Source organism: Podarcis tiliguerta (genome assembly GCF_965153285.1).
Source record: "Podarcis tiliguerta genome assembly, chromosome: 3".
Taxonomy (NCBI): Eukaryota; Metazoa; Chordata; class Lepidosauria; order Squamata; family Lacertidae; genus Podarcis; species Podarcis tiliguerta.
This window is the reverse complement of record NC_139536.1, coordinates 52126665-52149417: the sequence shown is the minus strand read 5'-3', so window position 1 is coordinate 52149417 and position 22753 is coordinate 52126665. Positions and strand designations below refer to the sequence as shown.

Below are 22753 nucleotides of genomic sequence, written 5' to 3'. Positions count from 1 at the left end.
CACTCTCAACAGGTCTCAAATCCCCATTTTGTACAATTCCACGGAGTCACAAGTACGCAGTAAGAGCCTGTTGTTTCAGGCTAATGGCCCCTGTTGTCTAGCATCCTGTTATCAAAGTGGCTAACTAGATGCCTATGGGAAGCCCACAAGCAGGGCGCAAGAGCACTCTCCCCTCCTGTGATATCTAGCAACTGGTATTCAGAAGCCTACTGACTCTGACCATGGAGACAGAGGATAGCCAGTATAGCTGGCAGCCACTGCTAGCCTTTACCTCCCTGAAAGAATTCCTGCAATTCACTGTATCTTCAAAACTGGCTTAGACTGAGAATCAAAGAAGATGCAGGTGGACATCAACATCAGAAGAATCATCCAGATCTCACTAAGTTGGCATCCTTGCATCCTTTGATTGGGACAATACATGTCACCATCTAGTTGCACTATACATGCATGGAGTGGCTTGGGGCCATTGCCAAAAGCTGTAACCGATAGCAGTGGCAATAGCTGGAGTTCTAATCACCAGTTGAATGTGTATGCAAGTTGCCTATGGGAGTTCAGGATGCTTGAAAAAGGAGACTGAATGTAATATTCAACTAAGTTTGATTCAGAGTACACCCATTAAAATGGATGAAGATGACTAAGTTAGGTTCATTAACTACAATTGGTCTACTATGAGTAAAACCTAGTTGAACACTACCCTGAATTATTCTCTGCTAGGTTTTGAAAAGTGGGATCTTGTTAGAATTTGAGGTGGGGTAATGAAATTGGGAGGAGACAGCATTAAAAATTGGAAACTTTGGGGTTGCTGCCTTTTTGTTTTTAAATAATTTTCTGCACAGCATCCAGTTGTAATGGGTTCTTAGCTAACAGCAATAATGAAGTTCAAAGGTAGCATATCTCTGTTGATCTAATCTCCATTGTGCTCAAGCATCTGACAGGCTACATTAAGAGACAGAATAGTGACCTGGATGAACATTTATTCAGAAAGGCAAATCTTCAGATCCATTGAACTAGCAGAAAAGATGTTGCAGATGAGGGTATTTGCTTGGATTTTTAGTGATAACCTAAAGAAACAGAAAGCAGATCCTGCATTTTTATTTTTTATTTTTGGCTGGGGACCATTTCATAAGACGGAGGTTTATTTCAGTTGGAAATAGCATATAAAGGGGAAGTGGTAGATACTAGGACACTTGAGTAATGCAAACCCAGGCAAAGCAGCTCATTGTTAAGATGGTCTAGAGCATTTCCTACAGCAGTCTGGACTCCTGGCTATATTTAAGGGGGAAAGGAATGATCACACAATGTATAAGGAACAAGATGAATAAAAATGCCAGTCCTCTTGTATTGCTTTAAAACCCACAGACAAAATAACAAGAGATATATCCATTATGTACAAGAGCTACACATTTCAGGAAGAACAGTGCGTATTCCATATGACACTGAGAAAACTACCTTTTCAAGGAAAGGTAGACATAGGAGAGCTTATATTAGATGCAGTTGAAAGACTTGCTTTCGTGCCATGTGTACAGCAGACATTGTGTTGAAAGGGGAGAGATAAGTTAAACATAGGATTCCTTAGCACACTGTATATGGCCAAAGTCTGGCTGGCTGCATGGCTGTGTCAGGTATTCTTGTTTGTTCTTTTGATAAGACCCAGACATGGTCCTGAGGCGATAGACTTGAGGGGTTAGGGGCAAATTAGCTCGGGAATGTATTCCAATAACAAAGTCAACGGCTGGTGCCTTGTCCTTAGGATCACTGGTCACAGAGAGCCTGTCGTTAAAAAAGTCCTTGTATACTTTGTTTGTAACCTCTTTATTGAGTCTCGGACGCTGAGGCTCGAAGTCTGGAGACAGCACAGTGGATCTCATATTTCGAACCGTTAAGCTACTGTATGAGGGAAGCCTAGCAGCTGAGCAGTTTCTGGTAGCCTCCTCATAAGACGGAGGATTTCCAGGATTCCTCTGGTCCACAAGCCGAAACACTTCATCTGCTGACATGAAACGAGACCTCGGTTGACCCCGCGAAGGTGCTGGGCTGTGGTCATCAGCACAAGTTGCGTGGACTATGCGGCAGGAAAGATGTCTCTCTTTCTTGGAGTCCTTCTTGAAACTGTCCCTCTGAAAGCCACCTATACCACAGCTCTGGGTTTTCTCTAGCACCTTCTTGCGGGTTGCCACAGAAAACGACATGGAATGCCTCTTGAGCTCTCTGACAGAGGTGGTGTCACTTCCGCTGGAAGCCTTGGTAGAAAAAGACTGCGGCCGAGTTAAGGCGTTTTTCTTGGCGATGGAAGGCGACGTCAGTGGTGAGCTGGTGAAGACAGAACAATCAGAGACTGGAGAAGCACTGTCTAGCGAACTGCCAGAGGATGTTCTGGGCAATGAATTGTTTGACAATTCCGACAGCAGACTAGTTTTTATTGTCAGGTTGGATGGCTTCTTGTTCCTATAGAGGCCTGCAAGATGACATTCTCCTGCCATTTCCTCTCTCAGGCCTTGGCACTTCAACCGCAGTTCCTCCTGCCGAAGGACACTCTCCTCACTTCTGGCTAACTTCTGGCTTCTCATACAGCTTCCCTGGCAGCCCTTAGAAGAGAGCATGTCTGGCTCAGAGAACCTCCTATCCAGGTTGCCTATGGATTTTTTAAACCGGGTCACAGGAGAAGAGACAGGTGGAGTCTGGGCTACTGGCTCTCGAGAGTACAGCTCTGTACTGCTGCACCTGTGTTCTGTTCCCCTGGCTTGTGGTAGATCGTTGGCCTGGAGTTCACTGGAATTGCATTCTTCCTCAAAATCTGTGCTGTCATAGGCAGAATCATGTTGGCGTCTAGCAGACAACGTATCTGGAGGAGAGGAAGCAAATGTGAGCAAACTGGGGCAAGTCCAGTCTTTATAAATTAGCCAATTACCATTAGCAGCAACAAAAATGTATATATTGCATATAAATAGCAATGGAGGGGCGGGCGGGCTAAAACCTTCCAGACACAGTAGAAAGACAAATCTGGTTCTGCAATATGAAAGCCTATAATTTAAGGGTAGCCAAAGTGGTACCTTCCAGATGTTGATAGACTACAATTCTCATCACCCCCGACTATTGGCTATGTTGGTTGGGTCTGACAAACAACAACTGGAGGGCAGGGTACCCCTGAAATTTTTCTACTTCTAAAAGTGTCATGGACAAATGCCCACATTCCTCAACATTAAGAACAATATTTTTGAATTTACCAAAAATTGTAGTGTGCAATTCTACCAACCTAGGGAACTGGTGACTTTTATTTTTCATGTTTTTACCAAAATACACATGGTTTTTCTCCCCTCCATGCTCTGTCTAATATCTCCGATGATTAAAAATACTATATAAACATATACAGTAAATTTTTTTATCTTCAGAAATGAGAGGTGCTTCATCCTGGTTTCTCACATTCTAAATGCCCGAGAAATTCTATTGACGTTTCTGAGGTAAAACACAACTGCCTGCTATTAGGTCAACATACAGCCATCCTGAGATGCCATAGGGACACAGGAAACTGGCTCATACAGAGTCAGAATGCTGGCCCAGCTATCTCAATGTCATCAACACTGAGAGGCAGCAACTTTCCAGGGTTCTAGACAGGGAACATCCCCAGTTCCACCTGGAGATACTGGGAACTGAGCCTGGGATCTTCTACGTGTGAAGCAGATACCTCATTTTGCCCCTTCTCAAACTGCGTAAAAAGGAAGTGAGAACCAAAGACATTGACATTCCACATTTACCCAGGGTTCTTTCATATGTCCATTGATCCTGCAAAGCACCACTCAAGGCTGTACCTCTAGTTGAAGCTTCACGTGGCTTAATGAGGTCTTTTTGCCTACTGCTGTAGGAGAGCCACTTTAGTGGTAGGTTAATAGGATTAGACTCACATATGAGATTGTCAGAGGAAGGACCCGAGCTCAGTGGGAGAGCATTTGGTTTGCCTGCAGAAGGGGCCCCAGACTCAACCCCCAGGTAGGGCTGGAAGAGACCCCTGACAGAACCCTGAAGAACCACTGTCACCGAGCTCAATGGACCACTGGTCTGACTAAGCAAAAGGCAGCTTCCTATGTTCCTTTTGAGATACATCTGCTTAACAGTTGGACAGGATCCAGCATTGTGGTTTGTTGGCTATCACTAACCACTTCCTCAGCAGTTTAGAACACGTCTAAATAAACCAACAATGAACAATTATATCAAGCTATTGGTGTGGCACTTTCAACGAAATCCTGGCACATTCAAGAGAAAACATTTCTCTGAATCGTGATTAGCCAAATCGTTAAAGAAGCCGGATGCAGATATAGAATATTATTAGTACCTGTCCTGTCCAGGGAATCATCAGGAGAGATGTTGAACAGTGAAGAGATTTCCTCCCCAAATATATCAAAGCAGTTATCAATCAGAAATTCCACCAGTGTCTTCACCTGTGCAAATCAAAGAAGGATATTTGTTAATCAGGCATTCGTCTCAACCAACAGTTATTTGTATAGTTCTTCACATTTAAGAATTCTGGAAGGGAAATTTGCAGGACATATATGGTGTAGTCCTGCAGATGGGATGGAAAGGAAATGCATGGCTAACCTGCCTTGCTTTCCCCACCTGTTTTGGCTCAGGGCCTTTGCCCATCACCACTGAAGACTGCTAGAGATGCCTGAGAGAAGCCTGGAATCAGGTGGCAGGGTATAAATAATAAGATCATTGTTATTACTCTGAGCTCCATAGTTTAACTACACGCTGCATGAAGCTAGGGTAGACAATGGGGAAATAGCTGGTCCGATTCGCCATAAGTCGGCTTCCTGTGTTTCAATGTGTGTCATAGCAATGGCCTTTATTTTGGAAAATAAATAGCAAAAGATGAAAAGTGAACATGATGGGAACAGGAAGCAAAAGTAAGCCAACCTTATCTGTTAGCTTTTTCTGGGCTTCAAGTGGAAGGCTTTGGTCACGAACTGGAGTCAGCATGTTTGGCCCAACACAGATGGCAAGGTTGCTGGAATCCATTTTGTTGATGTCTGAGCTTTTGCTGATGTGGTGAAGCACGCAGAGCAAATGCTTGAGCAGAAGAAGGTTGGGTCTCGGGAGTTTGCTCGCAACCCTAAAGAAATGAACATATGAGAGGAAAAAGTCATCCTCAGAAACTTCTGCTTTTTTAAAACCATCAGATTCACCAGTATGAGTGATACTTCCGCTCAAATGTGGAAATGCTCACTTAAAGTGGTCTCTCAAAATTCCCATTCAAAAGTCCCCAGACTGTAGCTTTGCATGGTCGAAACTGGCTAACCACAAACTCCTGACCAGGCCCCAAACAGTGTAATTCCGATATAAAACTATGGAGTTAAAAAAGCACCTAATTTGATATTTGTAACAATAATAAGCATGGTATGCACATTTTTTAAACAACAAACAAACAAATAAATAAATATTGACATTTATTCCATGTAAGTCAGTTCTTAGCTATCACAGAGGGTTGGCTATTCTCCCTACAGGATTGAAAAGGTGACTGAAAATATGGTCACGGTTCATCCAGGGTTGAGCACATTTTACTCCTACTGACTTCAATGTGGCTTAAAAGTTCTCAGTAGTTGAATGTATTTGTTTGCGGCATACCATTACTCACTCACTGTTTATTTTAGTAAAATGGTAACTGGATTGTAAGCTTTCAATACTTGTTATAACCGGATCCTAATCATGCTTGCTCAGCAGTAAATCCTATTGAATTCAGTGGAGCTTGCTTGAAAGTAAATACACTTAGGACTACAATTTACGATGTTCTAAATTTGTGTGAGCTTTGTTTTTGCTGCGATAGTTGCTATTTCAAAGTGTGCAAAAACATTTATGAGAAATACTGTACATTTCACTCTTTCACCTCCGTCCTGCACCCAGCTGCAGTCAGTGAAGGGCTTCTTCACTGCTTCATCCTTGCCATTCAGGGATCACATAGAGATCATAGGGATCACATAGAGATGACATGTTTCACATTATCATTCAGATCTGGTGATGTGATCACTGTGACAGGATGATACCTTCACGATGTCATGTAGCCATTCAGATTTGGCTGATAACTTCATGAGGCAAACAAAGTCCTCATTCTGAATTGTAGGAAAGAGTAAATACAACCCCATTGCCTAGGCCAGAGGTTTTCAAACTTTTTGAGTTGGCTCCCTTGACCAGCTACATTTTTTCTGCAGCACTCCTGTGGGACTCAAGGGCCCAGTTATGTCACCTCTTGCCTGCAGAGCTGGCAGCCTCTCACCCTTTTTCAAATACCCTCCCTTGTGGAGTGTTACCTCAGCTTCCTCTCCCCTTTCCTTGGTAGTCCTCTGGACAACCGCAGCTGCCGCCCCTGGTCTCTGAGCTGCTCCCCCCTGCCCCAAAAAGAGGCACCTCCTCACACTGCCCCACAGGGGCCTGGGAAGCCCCCCCTGCCCAGCCCCAGAAGCACCAATTGCCTGCGAAGCTTGTAGCCAGAGCTGTTGCAACAAACAGCTGTGCAAGCCTTTGGGAGGCAGAGATGTGAGAGGGCATCAGAGGAAGGAGGGATGGAAAGAGGGACAGAGGCCAGCGTTGCCTGCAGCACCCCTGGCCATCATTCAAGGCACCCCAGGGTGCCGCAGCACACTGGTTGAAAAACCAGTGGCTTAGGCAACTGAGACAACATTTTCTGTCTTGACATACCAATTGCCTTGGCAGTGGGAATACATAACCTTCTACCACATTTGCCCCCTTAGGACCACTTTCACACCCTTTTGAACTAGAGAAGAAAAATTATTGAAAGCAAGCTCATAGTTTGGAAGAGAAAACCCTCAAACCTTCCCTTGTTGTTGACTGCACAAATAGTAGTTTCACCATATATAGATTTATTCTTAAGTAAGTTCCCACTACGTTTATATGATTGCAAGCCTTAGGATGCAATCTGACCCATACTTATTGGAGAATAAGCCCAACTTCAGAGAGACATATTTCTGAGCAAACATACTTAGAATCACTCTTAGACATCCTAAGCATGATCACCATTGATATCGATCGGTTTCACAAACAAGCATGTTCAGGTGTACTTTCAATAAGAATCATGAGGAATCATGGAGGTGACCTTAAAAGCCACCTAAATGATTCCTTAAACCATTACCAGAATAAATATGAGCTGAGATAAAAGCTGTAGGGCTGTAATCGTAAGCATACACACTTGGAAGGAATCTCCACCTGAATCAACCTTCTGACAAGGATATATGTTTAGGATCAGGATCCCACTGCATTGCAAGGCACAGCAATAAGAGACTTTCTGAAGGAGGATCAGCTTACTCTTTCATTGCTTCAGTTCTTTTGTGGTGGGTCATCTTCTCCAGTGCCATCATCCACTCATCATAAAGCTCAGAGAGCAGCAGTTTATGGGGAATGTTTCGAAGGAAATCCTGCAAGATAATGAGCCTCATTTTAACATGGAGGAAACATGTTTTGCTATAGTGTAACAGTAAGTATTGGTGCCTTTTCCAAGAGTTGGGGTAATGAAACAAATTGTTACAGCAAGAAACCAAGCAAATATACCTTTAAAACCACTGCTAACAGATGAACAGGTTTATCTTCGAAAACAACTTTCCCTCCAAAGTTTAACTCTTCTTTCAGCTCCTTGCGGGCCTTTTCGTTGGCAGCTTTCCGGAATATTCCTTCTGTTAAAGGCCCTTCCAAGAAGAGCATTGTAAGGATATCCTATTTACGCAAAAGAACAAGAACAAAAGAAAGGCTGCTTGTCATCTCATTAGAAACAGCCAGAAAGAACCCAACACAGTCATTGTAACACAACTGTTTACCTGGAATATGTATACGCTTTGCTTACCTGTATTGGCTTGGGCAGCATATCATCTTCACTGCAGACAATCGACAATGGCTGGTCAAACAGTGGAGGCTTTAGGTCAGATTCCAGATTCCCCAGAGTCTCTGATCCAGTGGTGCTTCTTCTCAGCATAAATGGCCAAGATATTACTTTCTTTCTCTTCTTATTACTATCTGTTGAAGAGAAGAAAAAGGAACAAGAAAAATGAGTAACATTAGATACACGGGTGAATGACATATTACTGCTAAATTGTATAAAGAGACGTAAAACCCCCATGGAATAAAGAGAAGCCATGAAGTATAGGTGATTAATAGTGCAATCCCATGTGTGCCTGTTCAGAGGTGAGCCCCATTAGATTCAATGGGCCTGACTCCCAGCTAAGTGAGTATATGATGTGCAGCCTAAAACGTAAAACAAACAGACAAGGAGAAAGAGGGCACCAGTTCATAGAGCTTCATGAGGGGAATAGAGGCCTCCTAGCAACCCTCAGTACCCTGAAAGTGGTATAACAGTGCTTTAAATGTACAGTGCAGATGCAGCATAACTAAGGTGGAAGAATCTGTAGCCACTTTGCTTTGGCTTTACAATGGCCTTCCCGCCAAACTCGTTGCCTACTACAGTATTAGAAACCTCAGTTCTATGCAGAGCTGCCACCAGGGGGCAATTTACAAAGCTGATACTGATTGTAATCCCAGTCTTAAACGTGGGGGCATGCCAGGCTGCTGCTGTTCCATTGCACAGAATGGCCCCATCAGGAAGAAACAAAGTATAACCTCTGTAAAGACAGATCCTACTATCTGCTGCTACTGCACAGTGGAGCAAAGTAAATGTTTCAGCACTTGACTGCACTTGTATAGTAAAATTAAGGAGCATCGTTATGGCATGGCAGAATGACTCATTTTCATGCTTATCAAAGGGCATCATTTCCTTGTTAAAACGCACCAGTCAGATGACACAGTCCATCTTCAGTGTCACATGGCATGAACAAGTGGCATTTCTTGATGTCAGCCTGAAATAAACAATAATAAGTAAGAAAGAAAGTCACTTAAATGGTTTATTTAGTTAGCATATCCACGTAGCTCACTGCCGTAATATGCCTGTGCAATGTCTCTTCCCCCAAATGGAAAGCAAACTTCCTTCAAGTTGTCTCACAACTTCTGCCTGGCACTTAGCAGGGGATAAGCAAACAGTCCATATTGGCAACAGTAGGGCTGGAAGTTACATGGACTGGCATGTGCAATCCCAGCTTGCTAGGTTCCCTGGCAGAGCTCTTATCAATTTGTATAGAAAACAATAATAGAGTGAACTATGGGATGAGTTGGGCACAAGATGCTTTCTCAGATACCTTTCTCCCCTATCACACCCCCCCCCAGCTTTTGTAACTGAGCAACTGAGTTTCGAAAACAGCTTGCAATTTGGCATGGGGGTTATTGGCTCACTGAAAAAGTCAACAATCCCAGAGGGAGTAGTGCAAGCTTCTTCTGTGAACCTAAGCAGGTCTTTGGATCATAGCCATAGACCCAAGTAAGGCTCTAACCGCACATCATAGGACAGTGTCTCATTGAAATTGATGGGGCTTTAAAGTGAAATATGTTTAGGCTTTGGTATTATGGTCATACAGGCTTCAGCTTTACAGCTCAATTCAAAACATCTTTACTTTAGCAAAGTCTAATGTCCTTTTCAGGTCTTTTTCCTCCTACAACTACAACTACATGGGGGGTGGGAATGGGAGAACAGGGCCCTGGTGGCTGCTGCCTGGTCTTTGCTGGCCCTGTACCCTTCCATTCAGACATTACAGGGACAAGGTCTGAAGCAGGGAACCTGCTGTACAAATGTATTTATTTTATTTTCAAAACTTAGCAGCTGGTGTACCCCCTCAAAAGATGTGCAACAGAATCAAGCAACAGACTCAAACTTGTTTACAATATACTTGCATTAAAAATACACCAACCCAAGCCATTAAATAATCCATCTATAAAAGCATCATCAGCCCATAGAACAAGAAAAAATTTTAATGACAAAATTCAGAAAACCGTGAAAACAAAAATCAAGCAAAAGCAAAAAATCAAGCCTGGGTGAAATTTTTATTGAAAGCTGTGAAGTGCTGCCACTGATCTTATCTGAGAGCGAAAGGGGTTCCCAGAGTGTGTGGAGAATGCCTTTTGTCAAGTAACCATGTACCAGATTTGTGGCAGACGTGGCACCATTAGGAACGGGAAAGCATTCCCACCTGACCTTCATGCCCAGGCAATGTAGATATGAGATAAGGCATTTCATCAAATATCATGGTCCCTAGCCATTTCAGGCTGTATATATAAAAACAAGCACCGTGAACTTGGCTTGGTAGTGATCAGAGTTCTAATTCATATTGTGAGCCCACAATCGTACAGCGGGAACCTTGCCTCAGACCTCACACCCAGTGTGTGAATGGGGCCCCTGCTCCTCCCTTCATACAACTGTAATTGGGCGAGCAGGCGAGAGCATCTGAAAAGAGCTATTTTTCATTTCAGTGGGATGTACATCCATATCAGTTAAGCATGTCATCCTAATTCACTCTAGAACAGACCACATAGAGCTGCTTGCAAGTTACCAGACTGTGGACTGCACTCAAGGCTCATGACTGAATTTCGACAAACACGATTTTAATGCAATAAGCATGAAGGCACAAGCTAAGGGGTACATGGCAACTCTGGGTATTTCAAAAGACAACAGTAATGGCAATAGCAACAATAGCAGTGTTTCTGTTCTGACTTCAATTAAGCATAGCAAAACCTTGACTGACTGCGATTTCATAGTGGCAGAGCTGTGTAGTACAATCCTGAGCAGCTTTGCTCAGAAGTAAGTCCCACTAAGTTCAATGGGGCATACTTCCTACGAAGCATGCTTAGGATTGTAGCCTGTAACGTAAAGACTCAGCAAAGAATTTGAAGCTGGTGTTTACCTCTGACTGGCATGCAATCAAAGTCTCCATATCACTCGCATTTATGGTTTTGGGCTGCAAATCAAAACAAAGGCAGGATATCGTGAAAATCCCATTCAGTTATGCGTAATAACATCTTCAGAGAGTAGATTAGTTGAAGGGGCAATAAAGACTCACTGTATTGCAGCTGCTTAGCACCTTCATCAGGATTTTGGTTAAGGAAGCTTTAACAATGTTTGCTCCTTTGAGTCCTTTTGTTTGCCTGTTTAGAATGAGGAGGCAAATATTAACAATATTTTATTCCCCCCTTCTGCAAACTCAAACTCAATACAAACAACAACAGTGATCTGAAAGTGATTTGAGAGAGAGGCTGTGACACGCACACACATTAGTTTTCTCTCCTTGTCACCTCTGGTTTCTGAGAGTGTTTGACACAGTACAAAATCCGCAAAGTCTATTTTACCCAAGTGAAAAGTGGACCGAGTGTGCACACCACAAGTGGTAAGCTCTCTGTCTCAAACTGCCTTCAATCCTCTGAAAAGGCTTTGATTAGTCTCAAGCATCAGATGTGAACTAAAAGGTGCTCCCACATTCAAATATTCTCTCGACAACCTGACATAAAAGCATCATTACACTAGTGAAAACAACTCTTGATTCCACTCCATTCAAGCACTGTGTACAGCATGCTGTAAAATATGTGGCAATGTGAAAAGATAATCTATAGCAGTAAGCTATGTGGATGCAGACAGTTGTAACCAGATGGATTACACCTGTCAATGTAAGAACACCCCTAACCTGCTTGATATTGGTGCTAAGTTTCATGTGCAATGCTAAACATCAAAAAGCCCCCATCAGCTGTACAGTTAAGAGGTACAGTTAAGTTGGGCAGTGGGTGCCTTGCCCTCAACATTTCTCTTAACAAAAATCCCAGCGAGCTACTTACAGTGAACTTTTAACAGACATTCATCTTCTAGGCTCACCAGAGAATGGTATCTGGACAGAGTTCTTTCAACTTGAGTGAACTGCAGACAGAAAGGGAACCAGCATGACGCTCTCCTCCTCCTCAGACTAATTTGCCAGAGAGAGATGCAGAGACACACACAGAGCCCTTCCGTACCACGTGTGCTGCATGCAAAATGAGTTGTGGTGGAAAGGGGGGCAGGTGGAAAGTCACAAACGTAAGAGGCACAGGAAGGAGCATCACGGCTCAAAGGCAGAAGTCAGAGCTCCCCGGCAGATGCTCGCCAGTCCCCTTGGCTTCCTCTTTCCTTTTAGGGCAGCTGCAGTCTGGCTGTGTGTTTGGGTGTTTTGTTTTTTCCTTCTTGAATAAAAAAACCCCCCAGTATTGTCACAGACGGAAAGGCAATGGAACAGATGAAGTGCCTCACAGGTGAACGTTCCACCTTACGACAGGAATCAGGTGGGATGTGTGAAGAAAAAGAAGTGGTCTTGTGTAGGCTGGCTCGAGGCCTTTTAAAGGGCATTCTGCAGTTTTAGGCACGAGAATCCTTCTCAGAGACCTTTCTTTCACTGTGCACCCGACTCTTAAGACGTCAAATCTGACCTCAAATTAATAAACCACGTCTTTTTAAAAAGTTCCAAATCAAGGCAAGTAGGTCAGGGTCTGAGCCTTGACAATGGAGTTGGATAGAGCATATGGGGAGAAAAATTGAGGGAGGAAGGTCAAAAAGCAGAAAGTTATCTATTAGTTATACACATTTGTGCCTCAGATTCTTCTATTAAGTTTGCTGACACTCCCATACATATTCTACTTGATGGGGGAAAAAATCAAATGAAATACCCATTAAAAAAGCAATGGATGAAATGGTTAAGTACATGCATTTCCCAGAATGCTGCTTTCCCTCCACAAGGCCAGCACCATCTTCAGAGGGAAACATTGGAGTTTTGGATACCTAGGGATGTTCATGACTAACTCTTCTCTGGAGCAGCCAACATCCCAGGTTAAAAAGGGAGAGTTAAATTAAGCCTTGGCCCTTACGCAGCCTCACAAAACGCCACACAACTCCACAAAGCCAGGAGACCAGCTGCAATACCCCCACAACAAGAAATGGTGGCAGGCAGGCAGCGCCAGGTGGAGGAGGAAAAATAGTCACTAGTGGGGAAGCTGCCTTTGGAAGGAACAATGGGGTTTATTACAGCTGGCGGAGTGAGCTCACGCTCTCTGTGAAACAGCAGGTGCTGCCAAAACGGGTTTCATGCCTCATGGGAGCAGATCCTGGCAGGCCAAGAGGAACCAAGGCTGCAGTCCTTAAGCACATTTACTAAGAAGGGATTGACACTGCATTTTGTGGGGTTGCCAAACAAAACCCCCTCAGGATCACATTATAAATGGAGAGCCTGGCGTAACTCATTTTCAGACTGTTTTCACTGCAGTGGAAACCACTCTAAATTATTCCACCTTCCCTGTTCCCTGTTCCCTTCTTTAAGTTTTATCATGATTGACTATCATGATAAAACTTAAAGAAGGCTCTAGTCACTAGTGTCTACAGCAGGGGTGGGAAATCTCAAGCCAAGGGTCAAATGGAGCCCTTGGATCAGGCCCTTGGAACTCACCACAGGCCATGTCTCTCCTTGGCTCTGCTTCACAACTTTTGTGTGTGTTTCTGCTGGGCTGGCATATGTCCTTGAACTCTGATAATGCCTTTGTCTTGTCTGGGTGGACTGTAGAGAGGAGTGTCTGTGTAGAACTAGCCTACTATATAAAGGTTAAATTTATGCTTATTGCTCTGCACACTTTGGCCTCTGGCCCTGACTCCCCTGGCATGTGGCCCTTGAGAGTTCACCTGGGATGGAATGCAGGCCTCTGGTGGAAAAAGGTTCCTCATCCAGCTCTACAGTGACGGCTTTAGATGTGGCATGCAACAAGGGAAAATGGAACAGGAAGCTTGAGGTGAGGTGGGACGAGCAGTTCTTAGTCACACATTTTAGCACCTTTCTCTCTCCATCTGACAGGGCAGCTCACAACCAAAGGAGTTAGGAGGGAGTTGGCAGCCAATCGCCAGGCTTAGTTGCCAGTACTGAAGCCGTTTCTTCTCAACTCACAGATAAGTCACACACTGCTGTTAGTGTGTGACATTATTAGCAATTTAGAATCTATAGCTTTGAACATGGGGGAAAATAAACTTGACCATGGAATGAAGTTACATGGCTTTAGTAGAAATGTTATAAGGAATTAAGTGTAAATAGATTAATAGAGTATCAAAGGGAAAAAATAAGGTTAGAATGTATTAAGATGATTACAGGATAAAAAACAGAGGAAGATGGAAAGGAATTGCTGAAATAATTAGTAGAAGTGGAATACAAAAAGGGAGGCGTGAGGAGGTCGTGGAAATAAGTGAATGAAAGATAAGATGTTGAATCTGATGGATGCATTTGATGTATTTTAAATTGTTTTTGTATTGTTCTTTTCTCTTCTTTTTCTTTTTTTCTTTTTTCTTTTCATTTTACTGTCTCTTTGTAAGTGTTGGAAAAGTAATAAACATTATTTTAAAAAATAAATAAATAAACAAACTTGACCAGTTAAAACATGCATCAGGTGACCTGTTTTACCTCTGCAGTGTAGCTTGACTTCAAGCTCATTGCAAAGGTAGATCCAAGCTGATCCAAGCAGTGCTTGGTATCACGACTGATCACTGATGACCTCAAGTCCCAACCAGAAACTCCAGGCCAGTCAAATCCCAGCAGGCTTTGAAGTCACCACCAATCGGCTGCTGACTTCAAGCCCCATTTTCAGCAGGGATTGGCTCCGCTTGGGATCAAGCCCAGCAGATCTTATATTGGGTGCCAACTTTAATAGGCACTGAATATGAGCCCTGCTTGCTGAGGAACAAATGAGAGTGCATTTTAAGGTGACCAGTTCTTCCTTGGCAACTGTGTCTTTACCTACATTACCTGGTGGGATATAAAATGGAAATGGCTTGGGGAAAACAGTCTCGTGGTGGCCTAAATTAGGACTCCTGTCCTAGCCCAATTTGGCATGTAGGCCAGAGAATCCACACTGCTGAATTATGAGGTGGGGGTGGAAGCTCAAAAATATGCCACTAATCTTATTTTTCCACTGCCATCAATATTTCCACACAAAAAATACCAGAAAATTATGCCCCTCCAAAAGCTATCAAATCCGCTTAGAAAGCATGAAATTGCTTAGTACTGTAGAATGTTCACAAACTCCTTGCAAACTAGTTTCCAGAAGTCTTGAATGCATAAAATGCATTGACAGGTCTTTAATTCAGGGACATCTTATTAAAGTCGTTACTTATGCCTTGCAGAAAAAGTGGAAATTTAATTACCTCCACAAAGAGGACCAACTGAGGACAAAGATGTGCATAGAACCTTTTGTATGATAATTTCTATATCTAGATGCAAATTTAGCAATAATATTTATTTATTGAGAGCATTTGTACCACACTCTTCAGCCTCAAAAGGCTCCTAGAGTGGCTTACCATCTAAAAAGTCTCCATGCACACAAGAACGGAAATGGAGGGAAGGGAGGGGGGAATTAAACTCAGGCACCATCTGGCACAGTTAAGGGGTTAGGAGATGCCTGATGGAGTTGGGCTTTCAGCAAAGCTGAGGCATTTTAAAAAATACATTGAATTTTCTATAAGGCTCACCATCGCCATCTAGTGTCACATTGTATATTACATTTAAAACACACTTAAAACATTTTAATTGGAGCTGTATAGCTGAGTCCCGTAATAGCAGACCTGTCTTACTGCTCAGTCTGATGTACAGCTGCTAATTGTTGATGGACAGCTTCAAGCCTACTGCTTCCCATTCTTAGACTTTAATAACTCTAATAACTGGATCTGGTCTAGGGAGCCCTTTTCACTGAGAACTTTCCCTGTAAAACAGTACATATGGCCACCCCATATCTTGTGCTGAATTATTTATGCATAAACATCTTCTGCAATAACAAATAGTCTGCTCCTGTTCCTGTGGCCAGGTTTGCACACAATGTTAAACCATACTTTAAAGCAGACTTTGGGCTTGCAAGGTTTACTTTCTTTGTTATTAGAACTCCACAGTCTGCCAACTGGAGTCAGGTGTGAAAAACATACTTTCAGAATTAATTGAGAATTAATCAGTTCTGAGTGCAGGAATACATTTTGAATCCCGGAACTGAGCTGTTACAATTTACAAAATTTACAAATTTTAATGAAAACTTAGCAAAAGAATAATAAAATAAAACCAGCAATTAAAAACTAAATAAATTAAAATGGCATTTTAAAATACATGCTGAATTTCATGTCTGGGTAGGCTTGCCTACACAAAAAAGTTTTTAGCAGGCACCAAACACAGTGACATTCCAAACGTTTCCCTCTTCCCCCAGCATAAGAAAAAGACCATACATTTGGTAAATTAAAAAGTGGTTTATTTACAAATTCTCCAAAGGTTGCACAGTAAAACTTGGTTTAGTTACCAAGTGGTGAAAGTTGCTAAATTATCGGTAGAGGAACTCAAAAGTGGCTTGTGAGACACATGCTAGCTAGCTCAAAACCTCTTCACACACTCAGCTTCTCAGGTAGACTGAAGGGGAACAATAGGCTTGATTACTCATTTCATCCCAAGGTAAGCTAAGCCTGGCAGGACAGCTTACTCTATCGTATTAACCCCTTCATGTCTTAACTAGACTTAAACCTGTTGGTTATATGAGGCTGGTTGTTCCACAGTTTCCTGAGCAATGCTATCAGTTTAGTGTGCTTGCAGTCTGCAACTTCAGACACACTTTTAAACTGCAATCCTAACCCCACTTACCCTGAGAGTAAGCCCCATTGAATTCAACAGGGCTTACTTCTGCACAGACGTGGCTAGGCTTGCACTGTTTGTCAATGTTATGAAAGAGGAAAACTTGCAAACATAAATGGTTACACTCGGCAGAGAAAGTTTATTTTGAAGCCAGGGCAGCTAAGAGGTTCATGGGAATCAGAAAATAAGGAACCAAACTGCTACGTCCCCCCCTTTCCCCCCCTCCCCTCAAGGAGCAGCATCTGTTTTCCTTCTTTTGTGAAACCCCAAATGGGAAAATCCCAACCATGGCAAACATTTGTCTGTTTCAATAGAGCTTTCAGCTGACGTGAGGCACCCCTGATGACCGTTGCAAATGGGAGTTGCATGGCAGCAAATGGCTGACAAATCTGTGCTTGTTTCAGTGTCATGCTAATGAGAAAACAGCAGAGCTTACCACAGAGCTGAGCGGACAAAAGGATGCTACTCAGCCATTGACACTTTAACCTCCCTCCCCCCTGCCCTATAATCTAGTAAAACAACCCAGGTTCTGCGCTGGTGCCTCTGAATGTTCATATATAGAATGTATTCCAGCTTTGCCAGAGCTGGCAGCATAACCGTCTCCTGGGAAACAATAGCAACATTGACATAGCAAATAAAGAGGGAGCAGTTATGTAAGCCCATGGGCAGTCTGGTTGTCCTATTTGTCTTTCTCCACCTCTCCCTCCCGTAATATTTTGGATTGCAAAGAGCAGATTTATAGGACCATCTCTATTGCTTTCATTATGCTTAGCTTGTTCTCTCTCTCTCTCTCTCTCTCTCACACACACACACACACACTCACACTCACACACACACACACATTTTTGCAAAATCTGAAATAGGGATGGATAAACCTGTCAATTTCAGTTTCTCTGTGTTTTTTCATTCTTCCTGTCTTCAGTTCTCTACATTTCCACACCACTTTGCAAATCCCCCCCCCCCCAAAAAAAAAGTCCTCATGGAAATCCATCAGTGTTTCAGTGCAGATTTCTCCTAATAAATACATTTTTTGTATGCGGTTTTGTCTAATATAGACATTTTTGCAAAACAATTTCCTGTAATAGAATGCATTTTGTATGTTCTTTTCACTAATAGATGTGCTTCACTTTACACTGCTTATGCCTTTTAGTACACATTACTTGGTTGAATACCTGCACTGCATGATTCAGAGCAGTTTTGAAGGATGGCCGTGCGCTGGCTGATGTATTGTTTTGAAAAAATGTTAATTTGGTAGCTTCGCCTATATATAAGAGCTGAATTTCTCCTCCACAACCTACTCTGAAATGAATAGTATACATGGACTAACTCACATGGTGTAGGATGATTGTATACAATGTTTTCAGCAGCAAAACTACATAATACACATGTGTCAGGCTATCTCCATACAATAAATACACCGAACAAACAAACAAAACTGGAGTGAGTCTAACATGTCACGTACATCTGGTGACTGAGTGGTGGTGAAGCCTAGACAGACCTGGCTTCTGATAAACCTGTGTTCCAGGCCTACCACTCCACAGTTTCTCACTGGTTAGAACTGCTGCCCATCTGAAGGAGAGTTACATGAAAATGATGGTATATCACGCCAGTAAAATTGGCAAAAATGTATAAAACAGAACAAAAGAACTGTTTGAGGTGTAAATAAGGGGAAGGTACATTTTATCATATGTGGTGGCATTGCAAGATTATCAAAAAATTTTGGGAAATGATATACAACAAACTGAAAAGAATGTTTTAAATAACATTTTTTTAAAAAACCAGAAGCTTTTTTGTTAGGTATTTTAGGACAAGAGCTGCTAAAAGAAAAACGGACATTATTTATGTATGCTACAACAGCACCTAAAAAACAATGGCAAGAAAAATGGATGAACTATGCAGAGTTAGCAAAGTTAATGGACATACTGCAAGAAAAGGACAACAGGGACTTTTACAATATATTTGCAGAAACACCAAAAAAACAATGGACTCATTGGTAGGATTTAAATAAACATTTACAATTTTATTTACATAAAACAAGGAATATAACACTGTGATAACATAGCATTATATATAAACAGCAGAACATATCATTTGATGTAATACACGAAAAATGGAAGCTGAGGGAAGTCAACGGGTGTGTGTGTGTGAAAAACTAATGTTTAGTATTGATATTGGATATTTGTTTTGAAAATGGAAAATCAATAAAACCTTTAACCAAAAAAAAAAAAAAAAAAAAAAAAAAGAACTGTGGCCCATCTATGGCAGGGGTGGGGAACCACTTTTGTCTGGTGGGCTGGATCAAACAGTGGCCATTCCTCTGCAGGCTACTTTTGGCAGGTGGAGGGGTCTCCCTATCCACCCATCACCTGGCATCCTACAATGTGAGGTGGGTCTAAGGTGGCTAGACAGCAGCCGAGCTTGCCTTTGGTGCTGAATTTAAACAGTGTCTGGTGCAAGCCCCATTGCAAAGGAACAACTGGGAACGTGAATCTGAGCTGTGCATTTGCAATTGTTCCTAGGCTGTGGGGCTTAGCATTTGGTGCTGTTCAACTTCAGCACCAAAGGCAAGTCCTGCTGCTTTTGGCAAGGATTGGCTCCAGTTGGGAGCTCTGAATGGGAGCTTCTGAGTGAAACCAGTTCCAGCAGGGTTTGCTGCTACAATTAACTTCACACTGCATTTACCTTAAGTAAGCCAACATGCCAGGGTTGTCATACACTATTTAACTATGACCCTCCACTGCCCACCCACCTGCAAAATGGGTATAGCAACACTAGGTTCTCTTGGGTTTTAGAAGGGCTAGAAACTTTTTCATATTATTAGGATTATTTTTAAAATCGGCTGGAGTACCTGACACCTTTTCTTACAACTTTTCTTTGAACTCCAATCAATTTTAACGAAAGTGCTAGCTCTCATGGCTGTATTAATGGTGAGAAGACACAGAAGCAACGTAGACAGCTTCTCCTAAAGGCTTTGCAACCAAAGCAGTTTCAAAGGGACACTTTAGAATCCCCAGAGCAGTGAGAAAGTGGGGCGTATTCACTTCACTGAGCCCCTTCTCACCTTCTACTCCTTGTTCTCAGTATTCTATGAGTTACAGGAGTCCTCTGCAATTTATTACCAAAAGAAAACTGCTTTGGAAAACATACTTCCAATTGTGAAATTATCCCCAGTCTGTACAAAGTACAGTGGTACCTCGGGTTACATACGCTTCAGGTTACAGACGCTTCAGGTTACAGACTCCGCTAACCCAGAAATATTACCTTGGGTTAAGAACTTTGCTTCAGGATGAGAACAGAAATCGTGCTCTGGCGGTGCAGTGGCAGCGGGAAGCCCCATTAGCTAAAGTGGTGCTTCAGGTTAAGAACAGTTTCAGGTTAAGTACAGACCTCCGGAACGAATTAAGTACTTAACCCGAGGTACCGCTGTACAGTAAATTGATAAAATTTTCAGAATGCATTCAACTTGCAGAAACAGTGTTTTATGAAGGGCTGGTCCTGCTATTGGGCAGAATGTGTTAGTTACTTCAGACAACAGATAATATTGCGGGGTTGGGGTGGAGTGAGGCGCGGAGAGTAGCCACACCAGTCATTCCTTCTAAGTCCAGTCAGCCAGTCCCCTCGGAAGGAGGACAGAGCAGTCCTAAGCTAGTCTGCAGTCTTCATGTGTGATGAGGATCGCTGCATCATCACCAATGCTGAAATGCCACTCCAGGCAATTTCTGTATAGGGATTTTGAGGGGCACCATCTTCTCCTCTGGTTTTTTCAACTATTCTGGTTGCCAAGCCTTTAGTAGAAATGGTCTATAGGACTTCGCCTTGTAGCAAACTATGTGGAGCCAGCCTTGGTTTTGAAATCATGTTTAAATACACAAACTGAGAATTTTGGCTGAAGGAATCTTTGTAGGGGTCACATACAAAAACTGTGGCCAATACATTTCTCTCAGCTGTTTGAACCAAAGGAGTTTGACCATGAGGAAAAAATGTTTCTGAATGGACTGCAGAGACTGGAACGCTACTTACTTAAGATGGTAGGGTGGTGACATTTCAACACAGAGCTAAGTATCCTAATCAATATTGGATAGTGATGTGTTGTGTTAGCAGTTTATATCCCATGCTGCTCCCTGTTTAAGTCATGCATATTTTTAACAGAGAAAATGTAGAACAAAATGTTCTAAAGTACAACACGATAACCATTCATCAAAATCATGCTTCCAAATGAGAAAACTAATCTTCCAAGTAGATTGTGATCTTTGTATTGTGTTGTTGCCATTAGCAACCTGCTACTGCTCTTTTACTGTTTTAAACAGGCTAGTTTGTACTGCTACCAGTATTTTAAAATTGAATGACTTTTGTATTAACTTGAAAGTTTAGTTTTCTTCCCATGATATATGTCATACTATGCAGAAAGTGAGAATCCGCAGTTTGGGGATATGGAATATTCCACAATAAAATGTTTACACCTCTTAATTGCCTTTCATTGTTCCAGATTTCCTTCACTCTCTAATAATTGTTAAAGTCAATAATGCTTCCCCATGCTAGTTTATCAAAGTCCTTCTATTCGCATACCTACAATCTAGAACAGCCTTAGCAAATCCAGTGACTTCCATATGTTTTGAAATACAACTCCCATCAATCCTAGCCAGCTGGCTGGTGCTGATGGGAATTGTAACCCAAAACATCTAGAGGGCAGCAGGTTAGTAAAGACTGATCTTCTAATAGGCAGAATTAGGCAAAATATACTTTGGCTACCTCTTGAGAAGAGAAGACTCCCTGGAAAAGACCCTGATGTTGGGAAAGATTGAGGGCACAAGGAGAAGGGGATGACAGAGGACGAGATGGTTGGACAGTGTTCTCAAAGCTACCAGCATGAGTTTGACCAAACTGTGGTAGGCAGTGGAAGACAGGAGTGCCTGGCGTGCTCTGGTCCATGGGGTCACAAAAAGTCGGACACGACTAACAACTAAACAACAACAAAGATATTGTTCAAGATGCAAAACACCTGAGAAGGGTACATGTATATTGAGAATCCAGTTCATACCGTTGTTTAACCAATATAATCCTTGAAAAATATTAGGATGAGCTGGAATACAGAACAAACTTAAAACAGGCTAAGGCAGGTATGCAGGTGATGGAGGAACCTGTGGTTCACATGCAATCATGCTTATCACGATGATTGTAGTTTGTCAGCTGGAAGAGTTCACACAATCAAGAGCTGCAAGTCATCAAGCATTGTGGGCAGAAGTTATGCATCTATAGATAGCTATTAGGGATGGGGGGCGGGAATTGTTCACACTTCCTGAAGCAATCTATAAGCCAAGCACACAAAACAGACGTGCCATCACTAGGAGCCTATATGTGCACTGGCCATACTGCTGGGCAAGGATCACTTGGTATCAGTCTGAAGAAAGCCTATAGCTTTACCTCCAAGGGGCTCCCTTTAGACTGATGCTGGGTTTTGTGTGCATGGGTGAAGCCAGGATTTTTGTTAGGGGCAGCAGGCTTTTGTTAGGGGGCAGAACCTCAGATTTGTATTGATTTAGAGGGGCAGCTGCCCCCTGGCCCCCATTGTGTGTGTGTCTGGCATGTGTGCCCTTGTCTAAATGATGGGGCTGGCCAGATGCATTCTATAGAGATCCTTCACAACTTTGGTACCCACAGATACTGAAGAACTGGGCATGGCTTATCACAGACCCAAGTCCACAGACAGAACTTTCACATCACCATTCCACACATTCAACTGCAAGTCGTCAAGAAATGTACCCCCCCCATCAGTTCATGAATTATCAAAACAATCTCACAAAAGGAATAAAACATTTGCCACTTGGATCATTCTTCCTGCTGTACATGCATGTATAAGGCCTTTGAGGAAGTGAAACACCCAGATCCTACACTGAAAGTGATGCAACATAAAGATAATTCCCCTTCATGAAGTTATTCAGCTCAGTTATTAAAGCTGAGAAGCAAACACTAGTGTGCGTGAGCTTAATAGCATTGGGAATGGTGCCTTACAACTTCTCAAGTTGTTGCAAGCTTTGTCTGACCTCACAAGATTGCATAAGTGGCGAGACTTCTTTTGAAAACGGGCAGGCGAAAGAGTGGCAATATAAAGTGCAGATTCTCCAGATCTTGAAAAACAAATGTGATGGGGTTTCAGGCTCACCTGTATGTTTTCCCTTTACCTTATTCAATTAACCAAATAACATGATTGTGTGTGTGCACATTCACAT

The 22753-nt window shown here is 42.5% G+C and overlaps 1 protein-coding gene across 2 annotated transcripts; it reads right to left on the bottom strand.

The window, feature by feature from the left end:
* Positions 1-1084: 1084 nt before the first annotated feature.
* Positions 1085-16999, bottom strand: TAGAP (T cell activation RhoGTPase activating protein). Of its 2 annotated transcripts, XM_083434090.1 has the most exons (13): positions 16963-16999; positions 14290-16307; positions 13710-13900; positions 11701-11779; positions 10935-11019; positions 10779-10832; positions 8780-8846; positions 7841-8010; positions 7552-7713; positions 7309-7418; positions 4909-5104; positions 4328-4433; positions 1085-2842 (listed from the first exon to the last, which is right to left on the bottom strand). In XM_083434090.1, exons 4-13 carry the CDS (start codon positions 11718-11720, stop codon positions 1557-1559), a joined length of 2256 nt encoding a protein of 751 aa, XP_083290216.1. In that variant the 5' UTR covers positions 11721-11779; positions 13710-13900; positions 14290-16307; positions 16963-16999; the 3' UTR covers positions 1085-1556. The 2 variants fall into 2 exon arrangements, with proteins under 2 accessions (XP_083290216.1, XP_083290217.1); XM_083434091.1 differs by lacking the exon at positions 13710-13900 and having other exon boundaries at positions 16160-16307.
* Between the last annotated feature and the right edge of the window lie 5754 nt (positions 17000-22753).